The sequence below is a fragment of the Eptesicus fuscus genome, chromosome 3, assembly GCF_027574615.1.
Source record: "Eptesicus fuscus isolate TK198812 chromosome 3, DD_ASM_mEF_20220401, whole genome shotgun sequence".
Classification (NCBI taxonomy): Eukaryota; Metazoa; Chordata; class Mammalia; order Chiroptera; family Vespertilionidae; genus Eptesicus; species Eptesicus fuscus.
In genome coordinates, this window is record NC_072475.1 from 42248277 (window position 1) to 42270260 (window position 21984).

Sequence of the window (21984 nt, forward strand, 5' to 3'; positions counted from 1 at the left end):
GGATGAAGGGTTCATTTTGTTTCTACTTTTCCTGATCCTACATAGGAAATAAATTCAGTTTTTCTGAGGCCTTTGCTAAGCAAAGTCCAGAGAAAAAAAGCAAAAAAATGCCAAGGACAATAACAAAATCTTACCTGGCCTAAAATGGCTGAGATAAGAGAGGTTTTTCCACTTCCCACACTGCCACAGATTCCAACCAGTTTACCCTGGAAGAAAACACAGAGTGAGAGGGAAGGTCATTCAAGGACTACTGACCACTCACCTCCAGGGACTTCCTATTTCTTTGAGGAAAAACACATTAACTACAGTCCATTAATATGGAAACTGCCTCCCTGATCACCAAGCAAGTCACTTAACTCTTCTCTCTCTCTCTCTCTCTCTCTCTCTCTCTCTCTCTCTCTCTCTCTCTCTCACACACACACACACACACACACACACATATATATTTTAAAGTGACTTGAATGCCCTCCAAACAACCACTAGTTATTTCCAGTGGTCTCACCTAGGACCATCTCCCCGTCTTGGTCGTGGCTTTCAAGAGCTGGGAGCTTTTCATTCTCCCTGCAGTCTAGCTCTGGGTCTGTGTGACGTGCTTCTAGTTAGTTGCTAACTTGATAAACACATTAGTACCCAGCACTCCCTACTTCCAGTGATGTAGGTAAACATTTCTTTACCACTGCCCTCGGTCCAAGGCACTCTAATGTTCTCCTGGGTTAACTGTTCTCCTTGCCTCCTTCGTGTTTCCCTACATACTCTTCTGAATACAGAAGCTAGAATGTTTCTCTCATCTACACTAATAAAAGAGAAACATGCAAATTAACCATCACTCTGCTACGCCAAGCCATGCCCACCAACCAATCAGGAGTGAGTATGCAAATTAACCCAACCAAGATGGCGGCCAGCCATGGAGCTGGAGCAAGCAGGAGGCTTGGGTTGCCCCGGCAATGGAGGAAGCCAAGCTTCCCGCCTGCCCTGGCCGGCCCGGGCCTCCGCTCAAGGCTACAAAGTTTCAATTATAGAAGATAAATAAATCCTAGATACTTGCTTCCAGCTGGCCCGGGCCTCCGCTCAAGGCTACAAAGTTTCAATTATAGAAGATAAATAAATCCTAGATACTTGCTTCCAGCTGGCCCTGGCCTCCGCTCAAGGAGGCGCTGAAAAAAAAAAAAGAAAAAGAAAAAAAGGAGGGGCTGGGACATTGGGTTGTCGGGGGGGTGATCAGGCCAGGATGGGACGGCAGGGGCCGTTGGGGATAAGCAGACCAGCAAGGGGGGCCAGTTGGGGGTGAGTAGGCCATCAGTGGGGGTTAGTTTGGAGTGAGCAGGCCAGCAGGGCGACAGTTGGGGGCGAGCAGGCCAGCAGGAGGGGCAGTTGGGGGTGATCAGGCTGGCGGGGGAGGGCATTTGGGAGCGAGCAGGCTGGCAGCGGGGGGAAGGTGGGGGTGAGCAGGCCGGCAGGTAGAGTGGTTAGGGGCAATCAGGCAGGCGAGTGGCTGGAGCCAGCAGTCCTGGATAGTGAGAGGGATGTCCGACTGCCGGTTTAGGCCTGATCCCTGTAAACCAGCAGTAGGACATTCTTCACGGGGTCCCTGATTGGAGAGGGTGCAGGCTAGGCTGAGGAACAGCAACCCCCCGCCCCCGTGCACAAATTTGGTGCACCAGGCCACTAGTATATATATATATATATAAGTCAGGTGACATCATTCTTCTGCTCCAAACCCTCAATGGCTTCTCTTTCCACTCAGAGTAAAACCGAAGTCATTACAGGAGGCTCTGCACCTAGCTCCCTGTCTGCCCCTGGCATCTACTACTCTCTCCTTTGCTCACTCTGCCCCAGTAATAGGCCTCAGGGTCTCTGCAGTTTTGTCCTGCCTGGAATGCTCTTCTCCCCCAGATATTCACATGACTCATTCCCTTACCCCCGCAGGTCTTTCCTCAAATATTACTTTTTAAAGGAATCCTTTCCCTCAGGCAACCTATTTACATTGCAACCACCTGCTCCCTGCCCCAGCACTTTCTACCACCTCTTCTTCACAGCCCTTACCACCCTCTGACATACAATATACAGTATTCTCCCCTATCCATGGTTTCCCTTTCTGTGGTTTTAGTTCCTTGCAGTTAACTGTGGTCCAAAAACATGAAATGGAAAATTCCAGAAATAAACAATCCATAAGTTTTAAACAGTGTGGCGCTCTGACTAGTGCAATGAAATCTCATGCAGTCCTGCTCGGTCTTGCCCTGGACACGAGTCATCCCTTTGCAGAGATCTACTCTGTATACACTCCCTGTTCATTAGTCACTTCGACTCTTTCCACATCTCTTTTCATATCAAAATGCTTGTGTTCTCTTATTTTACTTAAAAAGTGCAAGCGTAGTGGTACTGGCAACTTAGATATGTTAAAAAGCAGCTGTAAAGTAAGTGCTTCTTGTAAGTGAAAAGGCAAAAATTCTCAGTAAGGAAAAATTATATGCAGAGGTTACTAAAATCTATAGTAAGAGCAAATCTTCCATCCTTGAAACTGTGAATAAGGACAAAGAAATTCATGCTAGTTTTGCTGTCCCACCTTAAACTGTAAAAGTTGTGGCCACAAGTGCACGATAAGGGCTTAGTTAAGATGGAAGAGGCATTAAAGTTGTGGATGGAAGACATGAACAGAAAACATATTCTGAATGACAACAAAGTGTTGCGCCAAAAAGCACTGAGCTACATGAAGCCTTCGGCAAGGGATCCCTGAAACAAGGGACACAAGCCATTTCCTGCAAGTAAGGGATGGTTACACAGATTCCAGAATAGGTCTGGGGTGAAAAATAGAAAAATTACTGGAGAGAGACCCACCTAATTCACTTACCTTTTATTAGAGTATAGTGCAAACTGCTGTAGTTAGTTATTATTGTTAGTCTCTTACTGTGCCTAATTTATAAACTAAACGTTATCATAGGTATGAATGCATAGGAAAAAATTACCAGGATTCAGCACTATAGGTGGGTTCAGGGATTTACAGGTTCTTGGAACATATTCTCCACTTGTTTACTGTCTTTGCCACTAGAATGTAAGCTCCAAGAGGGTGGAGGTTTGACTGTTTGCATTTTCCCTGCTAGACCCTAGCCCTACAACAGTGCCAGCAGAGTTGGTCATGAAAAAATGGCTGTTAAATGAGTGAATGTATAACTACATCTGGGACCCTGTGTATGAAGTAGCCCTCAACATGGTTCTGACTCCCAGTCATATTCTGTACTTTAAAAGCCTTGAACCAGGACTGTCTGTTCCAGCCACTCCCTAAAGGAGGGCTGCTGAGAGACTCCAGTCCTGTGTGCCTGGGCTGTGATATCACACACCACAATGATCCTTTACTTGCGTTAAAAATAAACAATTATAACCGAATTGTCAATAATAATAACAACACTGAGAATTCCTATTATGTTCCAGGTTCTGTGTTGTGACTAGCCTGGGGGTAATGAGAAGCTTACACAGAGCTATAATAACCAGAACTAACTGTTACAGCTCACATACAACTACAATCAGTAGAAATCTATTCAGGGCACAATCGTGGAAAACCCACTTGAATGTTTCATTTCCTTGCTTATAAAATGAGTATCTCATGAGACTAGTTGTTATTCATTTCTACTGTTAAACATTCCTCTTAGAGGTGGAGCTGGCTAGAATTGCTCATTGATTCAAAACCACTCCTAGCCATAAAATAGAACTTTGCTAAAAGGAATGGCAGCTGCCAGCTCGTGCCACAACAGACACCTGGGAGACAGCCAGGGTGTGGGGAGGCCCAGCGGTTACCTCTTCGATTTCCAGGTCGATGCTGTACAGTGTCCTCTGCAGGCGGAGGCTCCCCAGGGGGACAGGCTTGCCCTCTTCCTCGTCGGGACTGGGCCGCTCGTTGCTGTTCAGGAGGAGGTGGCCCTTCTGCTCTGCCAGCACCGCCTGATGCTCCGTGCGCTCCAGCTGCCTCACCTTCTCTTTCTTGGCCCTGGCAGCCCTCTTGTCTTTTTTTGTTTTGGGGGTCAGCTTGGGTGAGTTCTGGATACTGGAGTGGGAGGAGTCCCATGCCAAGGTGGCATTTTTCATCTCTATCTTGATGTGAGGACTGGCTGGGTTTTTCTTTATCATGTGAACCTCTTCCATCAGAAACAAACTCTGATAGGAGTTGTGAGAGAGGTGCAAAGATGAGACACTGGATCAAGACCAGGGAGACAAGCCTAGGGCGTACACTCATGTAGCAAAACACATCAGGCTATACAGTGGAAGAAAGCTGAGGGCAAAAGGTAGCTCATTAGTGTAGCCCAGCCTCAGGCCCAGCGAGAGGTCACGGGGGTTGTGGGGACACCCTCAAGGAGGAACAGGACCTTCTCAATGGCCCAACACTCTACACTACCAATTACATGCCACACTAGTTCTTCATTTTCTACCAGTCTATGTGACCAAAGGGCATTTAACTAGCCCATATGCCGGCCCTTGTTCTCACCCATGAGTTGCTGAGTAGCAGTGGGAAAATGCAAGCAGAAAAACCACAGGGCGTGCTGCTCCCCTACACAGACCCTCATCACTGCTTCCCTTCCAGACCACCCCTGCTCCCCTACACAGACCCTCATCACTGCTTCCCTTCCAGACCGCCCCTGCTCCCCTACACAGACCCTCATCACTGCTTCCCTTCCAGACCACCCCTGCTCCCCTACACAGACCCTCATCACTGCTTCCCTTCCAGACCACCCCTGCTCCCCTACACAGACCCTCATCACTGCTTCCCTTCCAGACCGCCCTTGTAGAACCTCAAAGACTGTGTGCTTCCCTCACCCACAACATGGCACATGTCTGGGGAGAGGCTGAGCTGAGACGGTGCCTAGGCCTAGCTCGCTGAGGTCAGAAAAGGGCCTAAAGTATAACTGACGGTAGAGTACTCCTTCTTGCCAGTAAGTCTCACGTCTTCAGAATCCTGCCTTGGAACTTGTGGAAACTCAAACCACCAAAGAAAGGGACTTGCGTGGAAGTGAAGGTTATTTCCCTCAGAAACATCCTTGGGAAGAGAACACGACTTTCCCCGCTTATCCCCTGAGTCCCACTGAGTTCTGTTGGGGGAAGAAAGCGGGAACACTTCTGAAATCAGATCTGAAACACTGATCGAAATAAATCTCAGCCCAGGACTTCGATGTGCCCATGACTTTGAACCCCCTTCTGACAACACTCTTAAACCAGTGGTCTTTTCTACAGAATGGTATCCCAGTTGGAGTCCCAATATGATTTTTTTAAAAATCTTTTTCAAACAAAAAAATGTAAAAATAACATTAGAAAGTCTTTATGTTATGTATGTATTTATTTTATTTATTTATTTTTTTTAGAGAAAAGATGACTTTTTAGGGCCAGAACTCTCCACTCAGTTACTGAGAACCCCCGACTATGTTAAGTGTGCAGGTGCCATTAAATGCACCATACAATCCCCTTCCCAAGCTCTTTCTGTTGGATCCGAAACTTCTGAGCCTGCTCTTTTCCTCCCTTAAATTGCCAAGTCTCCTTATTCCTATCCCCTAATCTTCCTAGAAGTGGCATGGTTCTAAGCCTCCTAGATTAAAAGAAAACAAAATTAAATTGCCTAGATAATCCTCACACTTAGTCAACCCCAGGTTTCGTCTCTGAAAACAGCTGTTGGTTTCATTTGGTCACAGCCTTCCTAAAAGACTGAGCTAAGAATAACTTGTCCAATATTGTCACCACCTTCACACAGTAAACCAAGTGTTCCCATCATCTCTCCCCTGGAGAGTTACTAAAGGACCTCTTACACCCCAGTGGATTCTGTAGAAACATGCTCATGCAGCTAGTTTGCACTGCTCCTGCCCCACGGTTCCTTCCCACAGGCTCCCTGCAGCCCCGCACTCCTCCCAGGATTTCAGCTTCGGGCCACTCCGCCATGAGGTGCTGAGTCAGAACACTTGAATTTATATCTACTTGGATTTGCACTTGCCAGAACAACAGAATCTTCGAGGTACAGAAACCATGAGCCTTAACTTTACCACAGGACACCGACCATCAAAATACTACTCTTATTGACCAGAAGAATCAACTCAGAATGTATCTGCTAAGCAGAAGAAGGGACTACTCGTAGGGTTGCCAGGTAACATACAGGATGCCTAGTTAAATTCTGATTCCAGATAAACAATGAATAATTTTTTCAGTGTGTCCCGTGCAATTATTAAATGGATGTCCCAAGTTTTTATTTGCTAAAGCTGGCAACACTATACTGGTGACAATCTTATCAGGAAAGTCACAAGGTGGCTTCTCGCTACCTTTCTACAGGTTATTATCCTAGAAGGAGGAGAAGGGGGATGGAGAGGGGATAGTGGAGGAGGGAAGAGAGAGAAGGAGGTTGAAAAGGAGGAAACTGCAAGAGAAATATGATAGAAGGGGATTGAAGTCTCATGGGGAATATAATAGAGCTGTGGCTGATTGTGCTTCCTTTATTAACTCTGAAGCTTCCTGGATAGAGGAAAGAGCTATGAGAAAAGCCACCTGCTAATACAAGTTCTCTCTAATAAGTGAAGAGAGCTCTCGAGAAACAAGGAGAGAATAAATCTATACCACAAACTCCTACTTCTTCATCTAAAATGCCACCAAACCCATTCACTAACAAGAAGGTGGGGCACATTTATAGGTGAATCATTTGCTTTCTTCCATGACTGAATATTGTGGGTTCAGCAAAATAAAGCTCTAGGTACCATGAAACCATTTCTCTTTACGTATATGGCTCTGGCTCTTAGCCTGCTAGCAGCCAGGCTGGGGTGAGGGAGGGCAGGGGCTGGGGTGCATTCTTAAACAAAACTCACCTAGTTAACCATAAATGAGTAGAATATCATTTGGCAAGTTCTTCATTCTTCTTAAAAGGTAAACCCAATTTGTTTTCTCCTGAACGTTTAAGGTGATGGTATTAACCCCTCAAACGCCTGAGCCTCACGCCTTCTAGCCACAAGCACTGCTTGTTTTGATGCAGAAATGCAAGAGCTGCTTTCTGCAGTGGCTCTGTCCAAGAATCCCCGCCCACACAGGTGCTGTTCCTTTTCCTTTTTTGAAAGTATTACCCACTTTCAAACATCCACCTCACCCCACCCTCCCAAATATACTTCCCTCTTGCATTATTCTGGAGGCAGAAAGGCAGGTCAAGGCATGATCCACAAACCCTACCAGAAAAACCCTGATACTTCTGCATTTCTCAACATGATCTAGTTTTATGACTATCATGTCACTGGAGTTCCTGCATCATGAGTGGCAACCACAGGCCATGAACAGGGAAGTATCAAAAAGGGCTGAGCATGCCCTAGCTGGTTTAGTTCAGTGAATAGAGCATCGGCCTGCAGACCGAAGGGTCCCGGGTTCAATTCTGGTCAAGGGCACATGCCTGGGTTGCTGGCTCGATCCCCAGTAGGGGGTGTGCACGAGGCAGCTGATCAATGATTCTCTCTCATCACTGATGTTTCTTCTCTCTCTCTCTCTCTCTCTCTCTCTCTCTCCCCCATCCCTTCCTCTCTGAAATCAATAATATATATATTTAAAAAAGGGCTTAGCATATTGACCCATCAAAATGAAGCACTTTGGTAGAGGTAAATGGTAGGTCAAGGTAAGAAAAAGCTGACAGTCTCCTGAAAGCTCTGATCCTCTAGGTTTGAATCACTGAAAAGGCCCAGTAAGTTATGACATATATCCATGTCAGGTCCAGGCAGAAGGGACTAACTCTGAAGAGAAACACTGAAATCCTGGGAACCCAAACCTAGGTGGGCCATCCACAAAAGGTACAAACTCATTTATCTGAAAAGGTAACTAGCTCCGCCCAGTAAGTCAGTCTTCTCCACTGGCTCCTTCCTTTTCCCCCCTCTCGCTCCCCTCCCCCCGCCCCCCCGCTCTCCCCCCCCTCCCCTCCCCCCCCCCGCCCCCAGGCATGGCCCCTTTCTTACCAACTTGCCAAAAGGCTGAAGGTAAACAAAAGCCAAGTGCAGTGAGCCTGTGTGACCCACTGGAATAAAGGTAGGTAGTTTTGTCAGGGACGGGTCTTGACGCGGAGGAGGAGAGGGAGCCACCTACCTTAAACCTCTCGGCAGCAACCGATCCTTCTGAGAGGGATTTTACTGAGAACGGAGTTACTTTCAAAGCAAAAGTCATGGAACTGAAGACAGTCACCACTGTGAAAGCCTGAGAGGAGGAAGAGAGCAGAAACTGAGCCTTACGAGGCCATACAACCAAAATCCCAGACACCATCCATTTCCCTTCAAGTTCAGCAAGGCTGCAGCTTCACTGTCAAATGCTGGTATGAGACAGACACCTTTTTTAAAAGTAGTTTTTTTTTTTTTTTAAATACATATATATTTTATTGATTTTTTACAAAGAGGAAGGGAGAGAGAGTTAGAAACATTGATGAGAGAGAAACATCAATCAGCTGCCTCCTGCAGACCCCCTACTGGGGATGTGCCCGCAACCAAGGTACATGCCCTTGACCGGAATCGAACCTGGGACCCTTGAGTCCGAAGGCCAATGCTCTATCCACTGAGCCAAACCGGTTAGGGCTAAAGGTAGTTTTTATGAGATCTTCAATTAAAATTCTCAGTAAATCTGAACCGCAGAGTGATCTGTATTTTCAGAATTAAACCCAAAGTTGAATTGTCGAAACACAGCCCATCCATTCTTTGTGCATTATGGCTGAATCTTCACTCTTCCACTTCTCGGTTTAATCACACAAATGAAAAAAAATGCCTTCTGCCCTAACTAGTTTGGCTCAGTGGATAGAGTGTCAGCCTGCGGGCTGAAAGGTCCCAGGTTCGATTCCAGTCAAGGGCATGTACCTTGGTTGCGGGCACATCCCTGGTAGGAGGTGTGCAGGAGGCAGCTGATCGATGTTTCTCTCTCATCGATGTTTCTAACTCTATCCCTCTCCCTTCCTCTCTGTAAAAAAATCAATAAAAAATATTTTTTAAAAATGCCTTCTGATTATTGGGGGAACTTCCAAATCCAAAAACAAGAGGATCAGAGCATCTGATTTTCCCAAGCCCCGAGGGCTCACTGACCTGTGATGCTGTGAGATCGAAGCCAAGAGACAGGTGAACAGAGAATGTTACCACGCTGGCAATCACTATCACGATGGGAGCCACACCAACAGTGATGCTCTGAAAGTACCCGGCTTTTTCCAATATCCGCCGCTCCTCCGCTCGGATTTCTAAGAACAAAAAGGAAGCCAATCTCTAAAAAGCAAGCTAAAAAAACAGAAAACCACCCTGCAATATTGCTCCTCTGTCACCAAAAAAGACATGGGAGGTCTTTAGCCACACACAAGATTTAAAACAAAGACTAGGTCACTAGGACTATCAATTCCTATCATTAATGCTGGCACACAGGCCTGAGGTTTGAAATGGATCAAATCACAGGAATGAATCTGACAACAAACAGTACTAGATATCATCACAAGGATCATCTTCTGCCTAAGTCTGATTCTCCTTGCAAATTTCTTCTGTTATAAACACATGAATTATATCTGCAATTGGCAGGTTTGCTTGCTGATCTGGCTGTTGTTTATTTCTTGTCTAGGTACTTACAGAAAAGACAGTACCACAGTAATGGAGAATGAAAAGGAACTACGATCTGCTAGAGTGCCTACTATAAGCTGACACCGAGATAGAGACTTCCACACAAAAAGCAGAAGGATGAGTGAAATACAACTTTCGTAGGCAGAATGGTTTTCTTAAATATTTGCAAAACTGACACCCTTATTCACAGAGCAACCCCAGAGTACTGAGACCGTGACATAGGAAGTATGATAATAAAGTGGTGAGGTATTTTTAAACTTAAAGAAATTTGTTTTGAGATGCTATGCACTGACCTGAAAGGTATGACCACTGCTCAAGACATTGGAAACTAAGTACCTTCAGCTAGCAAATTAGTCATATTGAGAACTACCTTCAGCTAGCAAATTAGTCATATTAAAAAAGATATCCAACTCATTGCTTTAACATTTATCATACACCTTGTCCAAATCTATCCTGAGCAAGAATGCTCTTTTCAAGCCAACACACACAGATGAAGATACCAAAGTCAGGGGCTGAAGGGTGAGTGGAATATCAGAAAGATTACAAAACGATAGACCTGAGAGTCAGAGGGCCCATCAGCGGTCACCCTGCTAACAGCATGCTTGGCAGATGTCCACTTAGCATCCATCTGTTCCATTTTAAGGGCAACAAACTCACTACTTAATGAAGCAGCTTAATCCAATGCTGCACACTTCCGAGTGATCCTGCTCTGGATGGCTTTTCACATAAAAAGCTTAGGAACTGGACATAAGGTTTTTTTTAAAATATATTTTATTGATTTTTTACAGAGAGGAAGGGAGAGGGATAGAGAGTTAGAAACATCGATGAGAGAGAAACATCAATCAGCTGCCTCCTGCACACCCCCTACTGCGGATGTGCCCGCAACCAAGTTACATGCCCTTGACTGGAATCGAACCCGGGACCCTTGAGTCCGCAGGTCGACGCTCTATCCACTGAGCCAAACCGGTCAGGGCAGGTTCCTGAAGGTTTAATCAACAAACCAAGCAGTGAAAATGAAACAGCTTCCTTGATCTGAACACTGTACTTCTATTCAACCTAAAATTGCATTTAACTTTTTAGCTGTATTCAGGTTAGCTCACTCTGAGGTTATGGTCAATTAACAGAGCTTTTATACTAAGATAAAGTTTATGTGTAACTATATCTTTTTTTTTTTTAAACTCTAAAGTGTCTTTAAATATATCCCTCTTAAATTTCACCTTTCTTAAAGGCCCACCATTCAACTTTTGTTGAGATCTCTTTGAATGCCCAGTCTATGCTAATTATTCCTCCAAGCTTTGTGGCTTAACAGATAACACATTTATGTCTGCAGTGAATTTATGGATCATGATAGGGCCAGGCACTGAGAATCTCATGCCTTAACATAAATTAATTGCTTGAAAATATAAAAATAAAACAACAGGCCAGAAACCCCATGAGTGAGTAACAGAGCTAGGTCCAGCCATCGTGACCTCTCGCCCAGCGCTTCTCCCAGCACCCCTTTTCCCAGGGATCTCATGCCTAACTACCTCTGGGGTACATGCACCCACAGAGCACAGAGAGCAGCAGAGCTCTCAGCAGCCACTGGATACTGTTTTCTGTGATGTCCTCATGACCAGACCCAAAAATTATGGGCAGGATGAGAGTATAGACAGGGATCTTTGAAACTGAATGAAATGCATATAGCTAGCTGAATTATTTCATTGGTGGGGAAATCACAGTTTTCTCAGGTCTCAATTTCCTCATTGGTGAGATGAAGTCATGGGTACAAGTCGCTAAGATCCCTATCAGTGTAAAGTTCATCCTATATAATAAAAGGCTAATATGCAAATCGACCAAATGGCAGAACGATTGGTCGCTATGACGCACACTGACCTCCAGGGGGCAGACACTCAATGCAGGAGCTGCCCCCTCATGGTCAATGCACTCTCACAGGGGGAGTGCTGCTCAGTCAGAAACCAGGCTCAAAGCTGGCCAGCACAGCGGCAGTGGTGCTAAGGATGTCCAACTGACAGCTTAGGCCCACGCCCCCAAGGGCTCCTGGATTGCAAGAGGGCGCAGGCCAGGCTGAGTACACGAATTTCGTGCATCCGGCCTCTAGTAAGATATTATAAGAACTTAAGTTACTGAGATCCTATGACTTTAAGGTTCCTAGTAGCTAAGGTGATCTGGAAGCAGAGAAACCTGAGTCTTTCTACCATATGCACATATGAAGTCTGTAAACTCACTTTGAACACTTTGAGAAATTGCCTTGACCCAGGCATACATTTTAATAAATTTAATGTAGGTGAGAACTTCATTCATTTTCTGAACACGGTCATCTGTAGTAGTTACACATTTTCTCCTGAAATATGCAGTGATCCGTGATGCAAACATCTGAAAGAAAAAAGAGATGTTATGCCAAAATCAGAGCTTATCAAACGTTTAAGAGCTGTTTAGTCTCTCTGGGAAATAAATGTTTAAAATTATTATAAATAAAACGAGTGTCATGTAGTTGTATTATCTTTAATAAAACTGGTCCTTTAAATTAGAATCAAATATTTAATTCTTATCCCTTTGTAAGGAAGCTAAGACAAATATTTGTTCTCATAGTAATCACAGATATTGAGTGCTGTCAAATGGAAGTAGGAGGACCCTATCAGTACCAACATGAGACCGAGTGACTCAAACACACTTGTGTTACCTGGGGGCAGGGTGCACCTTCTGGTTTTTTCCTTCATTCAAATTCTCTCTTTTTAAAATCTCATTAGGAGCCACTGCTAATGAGGCTCCTATTCAAGCGATACCTTACTTCCTCTCAAGTCCAGATTCTGCCTGTGTGGACTGAGCAATGTCTAGCTCCTTCTAAACTTTTCCAACGTAGGACCAGCTTTGAGGAAATTTCCAATAAGAGATGTGAAACTTCAGTGGTGCCTACTATACATAACCCAACGGAAGTAACTTATCTAACAAGATGCTGCCAAAATACAGCAAGGAGGCTTACTCACCATTGCTGGATAAAAGAGGATAAAAATGGCTGATCCCAGGAAGCCTGTCGGTCCCAGAATAAATACATTATAAATCATGCCCAATATTGCAACAACGGGTCCTCCGGCCAGCAGGCTGCCCATGGCGGCGGCCTCAAACATCCTCTGCCCGTCGTTGGAGCACAGGTTGACGAGCTAGGAGACATGGAGAGCAGTGAGCGGCCCTCTTGTCTCAGGAGGATACAGGACAAAGTGGGGACCTAAAGGAACGAAATAGCTCAAGCAGGGAGCTTTCTCTCTGCCCTGAAGCCAAGAACCCTTACTCACCTCCCCCATAGACTTCTCCTTAATAATGCTCTTTAACTTAAGGATCTTCTTAAAGGCCATGGTGAGGATGGCCCCCCGCAAGCGGACAGCAGTTCGGTAATTCAATGCCCAAGTCATTGCAATTGACCAGGAGCGCACGATTTCTGTCAGGAGGAGGCCCAGGACTAATAGCAAGCTGTACGTGAGGTTAGAATCTGTGCCCTGGGCGTACTCCAAGAGGTGTTTCACTATGAAGGCCTACAGGGAGAAACACACACCACTGTCAGCACCTGCACAGCACCCACACACCACGCCACAGCTTTATGTTAAGTTAGAGGAGGCAGCTCCATTGTTCAGTGGCCAGCGTATAAGCAGGGAAATACCTCCTTGGAGGACCAAACATCACTGACGCCCTGCCTGCAGTAAGTTCCTCAGGGCGTCTTGCAGGAGGGAGTTCTAACTTGAAAAGTTCTTCCTTAAGGACACCACCACAACTGTTACTCTTTCTAATGTAACATAAACCTGCCCATGAGCTGAAATTAATTCTAAACACACAGTCATTAAAAAGTATATATTTGACCTTATTCCAGCAGCTCCAGACATTGATACATTTCTTTAAATGAAAATAAGACCTTCGTGGGGGGACGGGATCATTTCAAATGTGCTTATTTGATAAAAAGGAACAGGGTACCTACAGTTGGACTGGGGAAGAGTGAGAAGTGCATTTGCAAAACATTCCTGAAAATAAACATCCGCAGTTTAATAGCGCAGAAGGGAGCAAACGGAGCAGACTTTCACAAATCCAAAGACCCTCCCGCGGGTCCTCCCCACTCCCCACTCCCCGCTCCCTCCCGAAAACAGAAACATGTTACCTCAGGTGGCACATGTCTACCACCACCTGCAGTGAGGAAGGCAACCAGCCCCCAAGGACCACCAAGTGGTCCAGCTCTGAGGTCCTGCAACGCTGGAGCACACACTCACACAAGGCACATTCAGCAACAGGATGAAATACCAGGAAGTGGGAGGTAATGTACTTTTATTGAAAAAGGAAAAAAAAAGTACCATCTTCAAAGAGCATCTCACAGACACTGTACAACAGGAGGAGCACTGCGGTAATATACATGGGAGCATACAGAGTCGAGGTATACAAAGCTAGCCATCTAACAGGTCATCTGGCCGCTGGCCGTTGTGTTAGCCACACACGGTGGGAACACAGAATAGAACCATTATCTGTTTCCAGAGTCCGCATTAGTACATCAAGCTGACAGCACTTAATCGGTCAGTGCTCCTGATGCTGCAGGGAGTCTGCAATGGAGTAGATGCTCCAGGAATCAAGACCTTGCTGCTAAGGAAAGAGAATTAAAACAAAACAAAGCCCCAACCTCCCCAAAGAGGTAACTCTACTTAAATCACTGACACTATTGGTTCGCTAGGCTGAGGAATGACTTCTGCTCAGGACAGAATACAAAGATCTAGGCCTCAAGGAAAAACGGGTGGCATCCTTCAGTCTTTTCAAATCCTTGCAGCTAAAATTGATCTTGCCCAAAATGAAACAAAACAAAGCCACAACAAAAGAAAGCCAAACCAATCCCCTACCCAGAAGGACGGGGGAAAAAACGAACAAGAAACCCAGCCACCCACCTACCCCAGATCCTCCCAGCGACGGGGGCTCTAGCTGGAAACCAGCTCTGAATGACAGACAAAAATGGAGGCCAGGCACAACGGTCCTGAGAAGCTAACGCTGACCCCAGAACCCAGACTCTCTCTGGGTTAATTGGCATTTCTCATTTTTCCTGAGAGGAAAATAATACCAGATGTCCACTAGATCCTAAGAGATCCCCACCAATCAGATTTATGTCAAGTCTCAGTAAATAACCTGATTTAATAAGTAGGAGATTTCAGATTGCAAGAACTATCGTATTCCACCTTTCCCCGCCCTCATTTTTAGGTTTATATCCATTGTGTGGGTCACCACTGCATACAGCTTGGTCTGTTGGTTTACTAGAGAGAAGACTGGCTTCTTTTCCAGTATGTAATCCAAAATGTGGAACCGAGTCGCTGAGTGGCACGGTCAGAACCCCATTTTCCTCACGTGAAGCAACTCAGCAACATGGCGATGCAGTAAAGCATTTTCTCATACACCTCGGCACCTGAAGGAACAGTCTCCAAAGGAAGGCGTGAAAAGACAGCAGGTTGTAGTTTGGGGTTCTTTCTTTCCCATACCTTTTGGGTGCCATTTTTCAGCATCGGTAATAGCGTAACTACCTCCCACAGGGGAGGAGCCGGGGAAGGTAAAAGACATGATGAATGCTTACACTATGCCAAGCTTTCAAAGGGGGAGGGGAGGAGAGGAAACAGCAGAGCAGATTAAAGCATTTCCAACAACACGGTTTTTAAAAACCAGTTACATTTCAAACCATTTTGTATGGGATAAAGAAAAAAAAAGTTTTTCATGGCAAATCCAATCAAAATTATGTTTAAAAAAGTTACAAATGTATCATGTAAATTTAAACAAATTGGGAGAAAATGTGAGACTGTCAGCAGAGCTGTCTGGCTGTGGAAAACATTCCCAGTGAATAAACATTACCTTACCTGAACTCTTGGCGAGAGATTCTGCCCAGCTTGACTCTCTCATTCTGACCGCAGAATACAGCCAATCCTGAAAATTCTAAAGAACAGCTTCTCACTGGTTCCACTACAGAGAGACTCCCCCCAAATCCAGATTCTGACAGCACCAAGCAAGCTGCAGCTGGAGAGAGGTCGGAAGGGTGGAAAACTTACCTCTCTAGAGGCTTTTCACTGTCCTTTCCCCAAAAGGCCCTTGAGCTGAGTTAGCATTCACCAAGAGATAGCTCTGCAGGAGGTAGCCTTCTCTTGCAGATCTACAGGAAGGATGCTAATTCTTTGCACACGCATCATAGGTCAGGCCTGGTCTTTTAAGCTCTTAGTCCAAGGCGGCCACACAAATCAGCTTTGTAAATTCAGCCATTTGGCCCCTCATCTTAGGTGGGGGCCATATCCTTATAGATTCTGGTATTCCACTAACGTTACGGCAACCCTTGGACACACCCTGCACAGAGTGCTGGTCCATGGGCATCACTGAATACTTGGATCACCTTGATCACAGATGTCCAGCCCTGGCTGGCCAGCAGTTTAAAACCAAAATGCAATAACTTGATTGTGTTTCACCTGCTTTGCATATGGCCAGCAAGGGTCAGTGAGGCCCGAGGGGAGATGAGAAATATGCCGTATTTGGGGAGCGGGTTCTTATGTAGATTTCTGTAAGAACAGACTAAGCCAGTTGGAAAGTTGTGCCATATTAGCAAATGTGCAAAAATCTAAAACAGATGTTCCTCAAAAGGATTTAAGCGTGGTTGGAACTAATCTCAAAGCCAGCCTGTTTCTTCAATTTCCAATTGAAAAGAAAGTTATTAGAATTGGAGCTCAAAAAAAAAAAGAAGTAGTATGCATTGTTTACAATTTTAAATCTTTTTGTCAACGAGAGAGACTGTGGACGGGACCATTGCTTTCTCAACTGTTCTAGGACGAATCCCATGAACTAATACAGGCCTTACGGTGCTCTTCCCCAAAGGTAGAGAAGGAAAAGCATGCTGCTTTTTACCTATGTAAGGAAGACTCTCCCAGCTTTCCCTGGCACCTAGGAGAATTTACTAAAGATTAGTGTTTCAGTGAGCTGTGCTTTCAAAGAGAGATGAAGGAATACTCAGATGCTCAAGGGAGTGACTGTAGGCCCCCAAACTGAACATGCATAGGTAATTTTTTTCCCAAGTAAAAAGTGAAAATCCCCACCATCCATGGAATAATAGTTTTTTGGTGAGAGGAGCCAAACAAGTTCTCGCATTGGCCAAATGTAATCAATAAAGCCTGTACAGCGTGCTACCCAGTTGAAAGAATTCTATGAAGGATCAGAGCAGCCACCAGCCCTGTAGTGAAACAATGACAGAAGCTCTTCTTGGGGGAAGATGGCCCTACGAAAACGTTTGCCATTCTGGTCAATAACGCAATATTCAGTTATACAGTCCCTCTTACTTAAAACTTACACAAAAATGTGTTAGATGGTCAATAAACGGAGATACCCAATACCAGAAAAGTAGTGTTTTTGCTTCAGAAAAGAGGTCAAAACTTTTTTTTAAAGGCATCAAACATTTTTTTTTAAAAAGCAGAAAAACTGTAAATTAGCTTTACCTAATCACCATGCATCTTAGGCACATACTTACCCAACCCATGAACCTCCAGCTTACCCACACATGGGAAATGCACAGTACAGGAGCACTACTGCTCCAATGCCTCAAGGCAAATATGTGGAGAATGGATTTAATCAAAGGCTCAAGTGTAAGGCAGCACAGCAGGTGTAAGAAACAGGTGTCCAGAAGACAGGTGAACGTTACTCTTACCTACTCTGCTTCAGTACACACTAGGAGAAAACCACAGTTGCCACCCCAACATTTGCCACACAGTATACAATACAGACCAAACTGAGAATGGACTCCAGGTTACACTCTAAAAACCTCAACAGTCCTCTAGTTTCTTCAGGACTCATTTGCTACAGAACCATCAAACCTGTGACAACTCTGCCTCCAGGTGTTTGGTGTGTCACCGGCACCAGCTCAACAGCCTATGCCACACCAGGCTGCTCTCGCCCACACACAGCACTGAGAGACACACCTTCCCAAACCAAGACTGTCATTTCATGTCCACACACAGCAAAGGAGCACAGTCCTGTGCAGAGCCAGACTCATTCAGTTTCCCCTCCGCCCCAGGACAGCACGCCAGTTCCGTTTCTTATCTGGCAACGCGGCCCCCACATCCTTCCGGCTGCTGACAAGCCTTCTTCTCACTCCAAAATCAATTGTTCCCTTTCCTTCGACCTGGAGGCATCTCTAAGGCTGCTAACTAGCCCAAAGGTGAGCACAACCCCTGCAACAGAACAAGAGCGTTAGAGCTGGCCAAGGCCGGGCCCCTGGACACTGTCGGAAAGGATGGTTAGAACTTACTGGTCCACTGAAGCTAGCCAGCTGCATGATCATCAGGCACACGATGGAGAGGATGACCCTGGTGCGGCAGAAGATCCACACAACCCTTCGGAGGGAGGCAGCTTCTGGCCCAACTTCATTCAGCTCTTCTTGCCAGAGTCTCTCTAGTCTTAACAAGGGCACATGTCCTCCGTTACACATCTCCCCAGGGAACATACACACCCTAGCTTCCCTCCTGCCATCACTTTTTGTCTCCAGGCTTTGACACCACTCACAAGAGTCTTTCCTTTCCAAATTATGTACCTAGCCTTCACCTTCTGAAAAAAAAAATACCCTTCCTGAGTGTCTACATATTTACCCCGCACAGGGAGCCTCTCAGGATACAGAAAACACAGATGAGAACAAAAGTCTTTCCTTCCACCCAGAAAGATTATCCCTGCATAGCTTTTGTTTGTGGATAAGGACTTCCTTTCTCAAGGACCCCTAACCCTTTCTGAAGGATCCTGTGGTAAGATGTAGAGTTGTAAACTAGATTTTAATCATGACAATCAGCTACCATAAAAATGTATTCTGTCACAAGGCAGCAACATAATCTCCCTGTAGACTCAGGAAGAGAAGCGGGGCTGAGAGAGAGAGAGAAAGCCTGTGGTTAAAACAGGATTAAAGGTCAAATAGGAGATAAAGCAGAAGAGCAAAGAGAAAGTCATCCCAGCTACCCTCCCTCCACCCACTAGCCCCGATCTTAAAAGGACAGAGCTGAGGACTTCACACTGCTGGACCCACACCCCTAGCTCAGGCCCTACGCATCCAGTATGTGGGACACCGGGGTGGACCAGCAACGCCTACCTTCTGCAGTTCACATCAGAAGAGTCGTACTTGGACAAAGCCCACACGTTCTCCATGGAGAGCTCTCCCTTCTTGTAGGCCAGGCAGGCCAGGGGAGAAAGCCAGGAATAAGTCATAAAGGAGAAGAGCCCAGCATTGTCCACTGGGTGCTGGTGTCTAAGGAGAGAAAACCCAAAGCACAAAACTGTCAACACACACTGAGAGGCCAGCCGGCACTTAAAATACGCTGTTTAGTAACACAGAGTTCCGGACTAAAAACGGGGCTCCCCGAGTGGTCTAATCTTCGCCCGCATTTTCAGCACTGCTTTTGGTGCTTCACGGAGAAGTCACCAGGAGAACCTCTTACTTGGAAGTGGTCCGAATGGGCTTCAGAACATTTAAGCCATGATGGTACTTCCCCTTGGGATGTTCCTCATCCAGGATTCTGAGCTGAGAACGCGGGCAGACATCCAGGGAAAGGCCCTCAGCTCGGGCTGCGGTCTCCAAGGCATCTTGACATTCCAACTGTTTGAGCAGACAGGGAGAGAAGGCATCAGAGCATCAGAACATAACAGATCAAACTGCAAGCCAGATTCATCTCGACTGAGACATTCCAAAGGTCAGTGGGTTAAACATCTTGTATGGTATGTAACTGTTTAGGAGCATTAAAAACCAGATACCTAAAACTTCTAAACTAATAGACTTCATTTTATTTTTCTGAGCACTTTTAGGTTCAGAAACATTGAGCAGAAAGTACAGAGTTCCCATGTACCGTGTCATCTGCCCTCTCTCCTTCCCATCCATTTCCCATTGGGAATATCTTGCATTAGTGTGGCTCATGTGCTACCTATGAGCCAATACTGACACAAGTACTCTGAACGGAAGCCCACAGTTCACATTAGAATTCACTCTTTGTGTTGTACGTTCTAAAATTTATATGTTTGTCACCAAAATGCTTTATCTTTCATTTCCCAATATGGGCTGAGAGACAATTACTTCACTAATAACAGCAAATCCTTTGCCCATTTTCTATGACAAAAAATTAAGGGTCACCCCCAATTAGGCAGCCCCGTCACGCAGGAAGAAGATGTACACATGCCTCCTGTCCTTCCCTCTTATCAGCAATGGGGAGAGCAGAACAGGGTTTTTCGCCCTGGCTGCACAGCTAAAGAGCTCCATACCCAAATTTCTGCAGCATGAAGCCGAGGGTCTCATGAGGTGAAATACAAAGTTATACATATTTGCTATAAAACTTATAAATATCAATTAATCAGATGAACAGAAATGCATGAAATTCAATGTCTGGCTGTGACAGAAGAGGGTGGGACAAGAATCTATCCCCATTTTCTCTAAAAGGAACAAAAGCGCATGCCTTCCTGTTCCAGAATCAGAGCATTTTTCCTCAAGAGAGGATTCTAAGTACATCATCCTTTTCTCACATCATCACAAATATTTCCCCAAATCGAGAGTTAAGGGCTGCAGCACCTAACACACTGCGCTTTACACAAAATATTGTTACACTCCCAACTCCTTTCCACACAGAACAGATGCCAAATATTAGCTGAACTGAAAGAGCCGAATTCATGCATAGGGATCATAGGCGTGGGCGCCTCAATGGATTGTTCCTCAAATACAATAGCTTCAATTCACAGGCGAGGTGCTGCTGCTTAGTATCAGGAAACTACACAGCCCAGGCAAAAGGGAAGCACATTTTTTCCTTTGTCAAAGGCAAGGCAGATCAATCTCAAGAGAGTAACAACACAATGACAAATGAGTCAACACTAAGAAAAGAATGAGGGAAACCAAGATGGCGGCATAGGTTAAACACCCAACCTACAGCCTAGCACAGCAATTTCAAAAATACAACTAAAAGTCAAAACGGACATCATCCAGAACCACAAGAAAGCTGGCTGACTGAAATGCCCACAACTAGAAGGAAAGATAAAACCACAAGGAAAATCAGAGGAGCCGTAAAAGCCTGAGGTATGGAGACACGGGCGGAGACACGGGCAGAGACACGAGCACGCGCGTGTGCGTGGAGGACGGAGCCGGAGAGGACGGGGCTGCTGACTGCCTGGCCGGCGTTCTCTAGCGGGAAGGAGATAAAAGCTCCAGATTGCGCTGAACCCCAGTTCTGGGCGAGACCCTGGGAAGCCAGGCTCATACTGGGGGAATCTGGGCTGTAAGGCGGAAACACAGAGGAGCGGCGAAAGGCAGAGCTCCGGAGGTGCGCACGTGAATGCGCGCAGAGGACGGACTGTTGCCTGTGCCGCTGAATTGCCCTAGCGGGAGGGAGACAAAAGCTCCGGACCGTGCTAAACCCCAGTTCCTACTGCACTGAGCCCCAGTTCTGGGCGAGACCCTGGGAAGCCAGGCTCATACTGGGGGAATCTGGGCTGTAAGGCGGAAACGCAGAGGAGCGGCGAAAGGCAGAGCACTGGAGGCGTGCACGGGAATGCGCGCAGAGGACGGACTGTTGACTGTGCCGCTGAATTGCCCTGGTGTGAAGGAGACAAAAGCGCCAGACTGCGCTGAGCCCCAGTTCTGACTACACTGAATCCCAGTTCCGGGTGAGAATCTGGGAATCCAGATTCATTGGGGGAGAGACTAGGCTGTTTGGCAGCGGGCGAAACTCCAGTGCGCTTTTCTCTCAGAGGTGTTTGCAGGGAGTACAGAGGGACAGTGAGACCCAGGAACCTCATAGGGCGGGGCTGACGGGAAGCCAAGGCTGTAGGCTCTACCCTGAAACTCTGCCCCATCCAAGCTGAGCACAGAGGCTTTTATAATTTTGCAAGTCTAGTTGAATAAGGCTGTCTCCCGGCGTAGACACAGCTGATCCTCACAGCCAATTGGACTGGAGGGCAAATCCTCCCAGTGTACCAACAGCAATCAAGGCTTGACAACACCAAGACCTTGCACTCAGCCCACAAATGGGGGTACCAAGAGCGACCACCTAGGGAGATTGGGGAAGCTTAGCTACTGGCTCCTATAGGTCACTGACCACACAAAGCCACTCCATCAACATAGGGAGCCAGCCAAAAGGTGGAGACACCGAAGCAGGTCACGAATAGAAGGGATGAAGGAAAGTAAACTAATGGACGACACAGTGTTCAGAACCACATTTATAAGGTTACTTAAGAATCTTCTTCTACTGAAACCGGTTTGGCTCAGTGGATAGAGCGTCGGCCTGCGGACTGAAGGGTCCCAGGTTCAATCCGGTCAAGGGCATGTACCTTGGTTGCGGACACATCCCCATTAGGGGGTGTGCAGGAGGCAGCTGATCGATGTTTCTCTCTCATCGATGTTTCTAACTCTATCCCTCCCCTTCCT

General features: G+C 46.1%; 1 protein-coding gene across 1 annotated transcript in view; it reads right to left on the reverse strand.

The window, feature by feature from the left end:
* LOC129148560 (ATP-binding cassette sub-family C member 5-like) overlaps nucleotides 1-21984 on the reverse strand; it is a 157716-nt gene that overhangs the window by 42487 nt on the left and 93245 nt on the right. The window contains exons 3-12 of the mRNA XM_054713784.1: nucleotides 19022-19179; nucleotides 18676-18831; nucleotides 17851-17998; nucleotides 12857-13093; nucleotides 12551-12724; nucleotides 11792-11939; nucleotides 9051-9199; nucleotides 8074-8181; nucleotides 3790-4146; nucleotides 135-206 (exon numbers count right to left, since the gene is read on the reverse strand). Of these exons, the coding sequence (XP_054569759.1) occupies nucleotides 135-206; nucleotides 3790-4146; nucleotides 8074-8181; nucleotides 9051-9199; nucleotides 11792-11939; nucleotides 12551-12724; nucleotides 12857-13093; nucleotides 17851-17998; nucleotides 18676-18831; nucleotides 19022-19179 (1707 nt within the window). The remainder of the gene's footprint in view (nucleotides 1-134; nucleotides 207-3789; nucleotides 4147-8073; nucleotides 8182-9050; nucleotides 9200-11791; nucleotides 11940-12550; nucleotides 12725-12856; nucleotides 13094-17850; nucleotides 17999-18675; nucleotides 18832-19021; nucleotides 19180-21984) is intronic.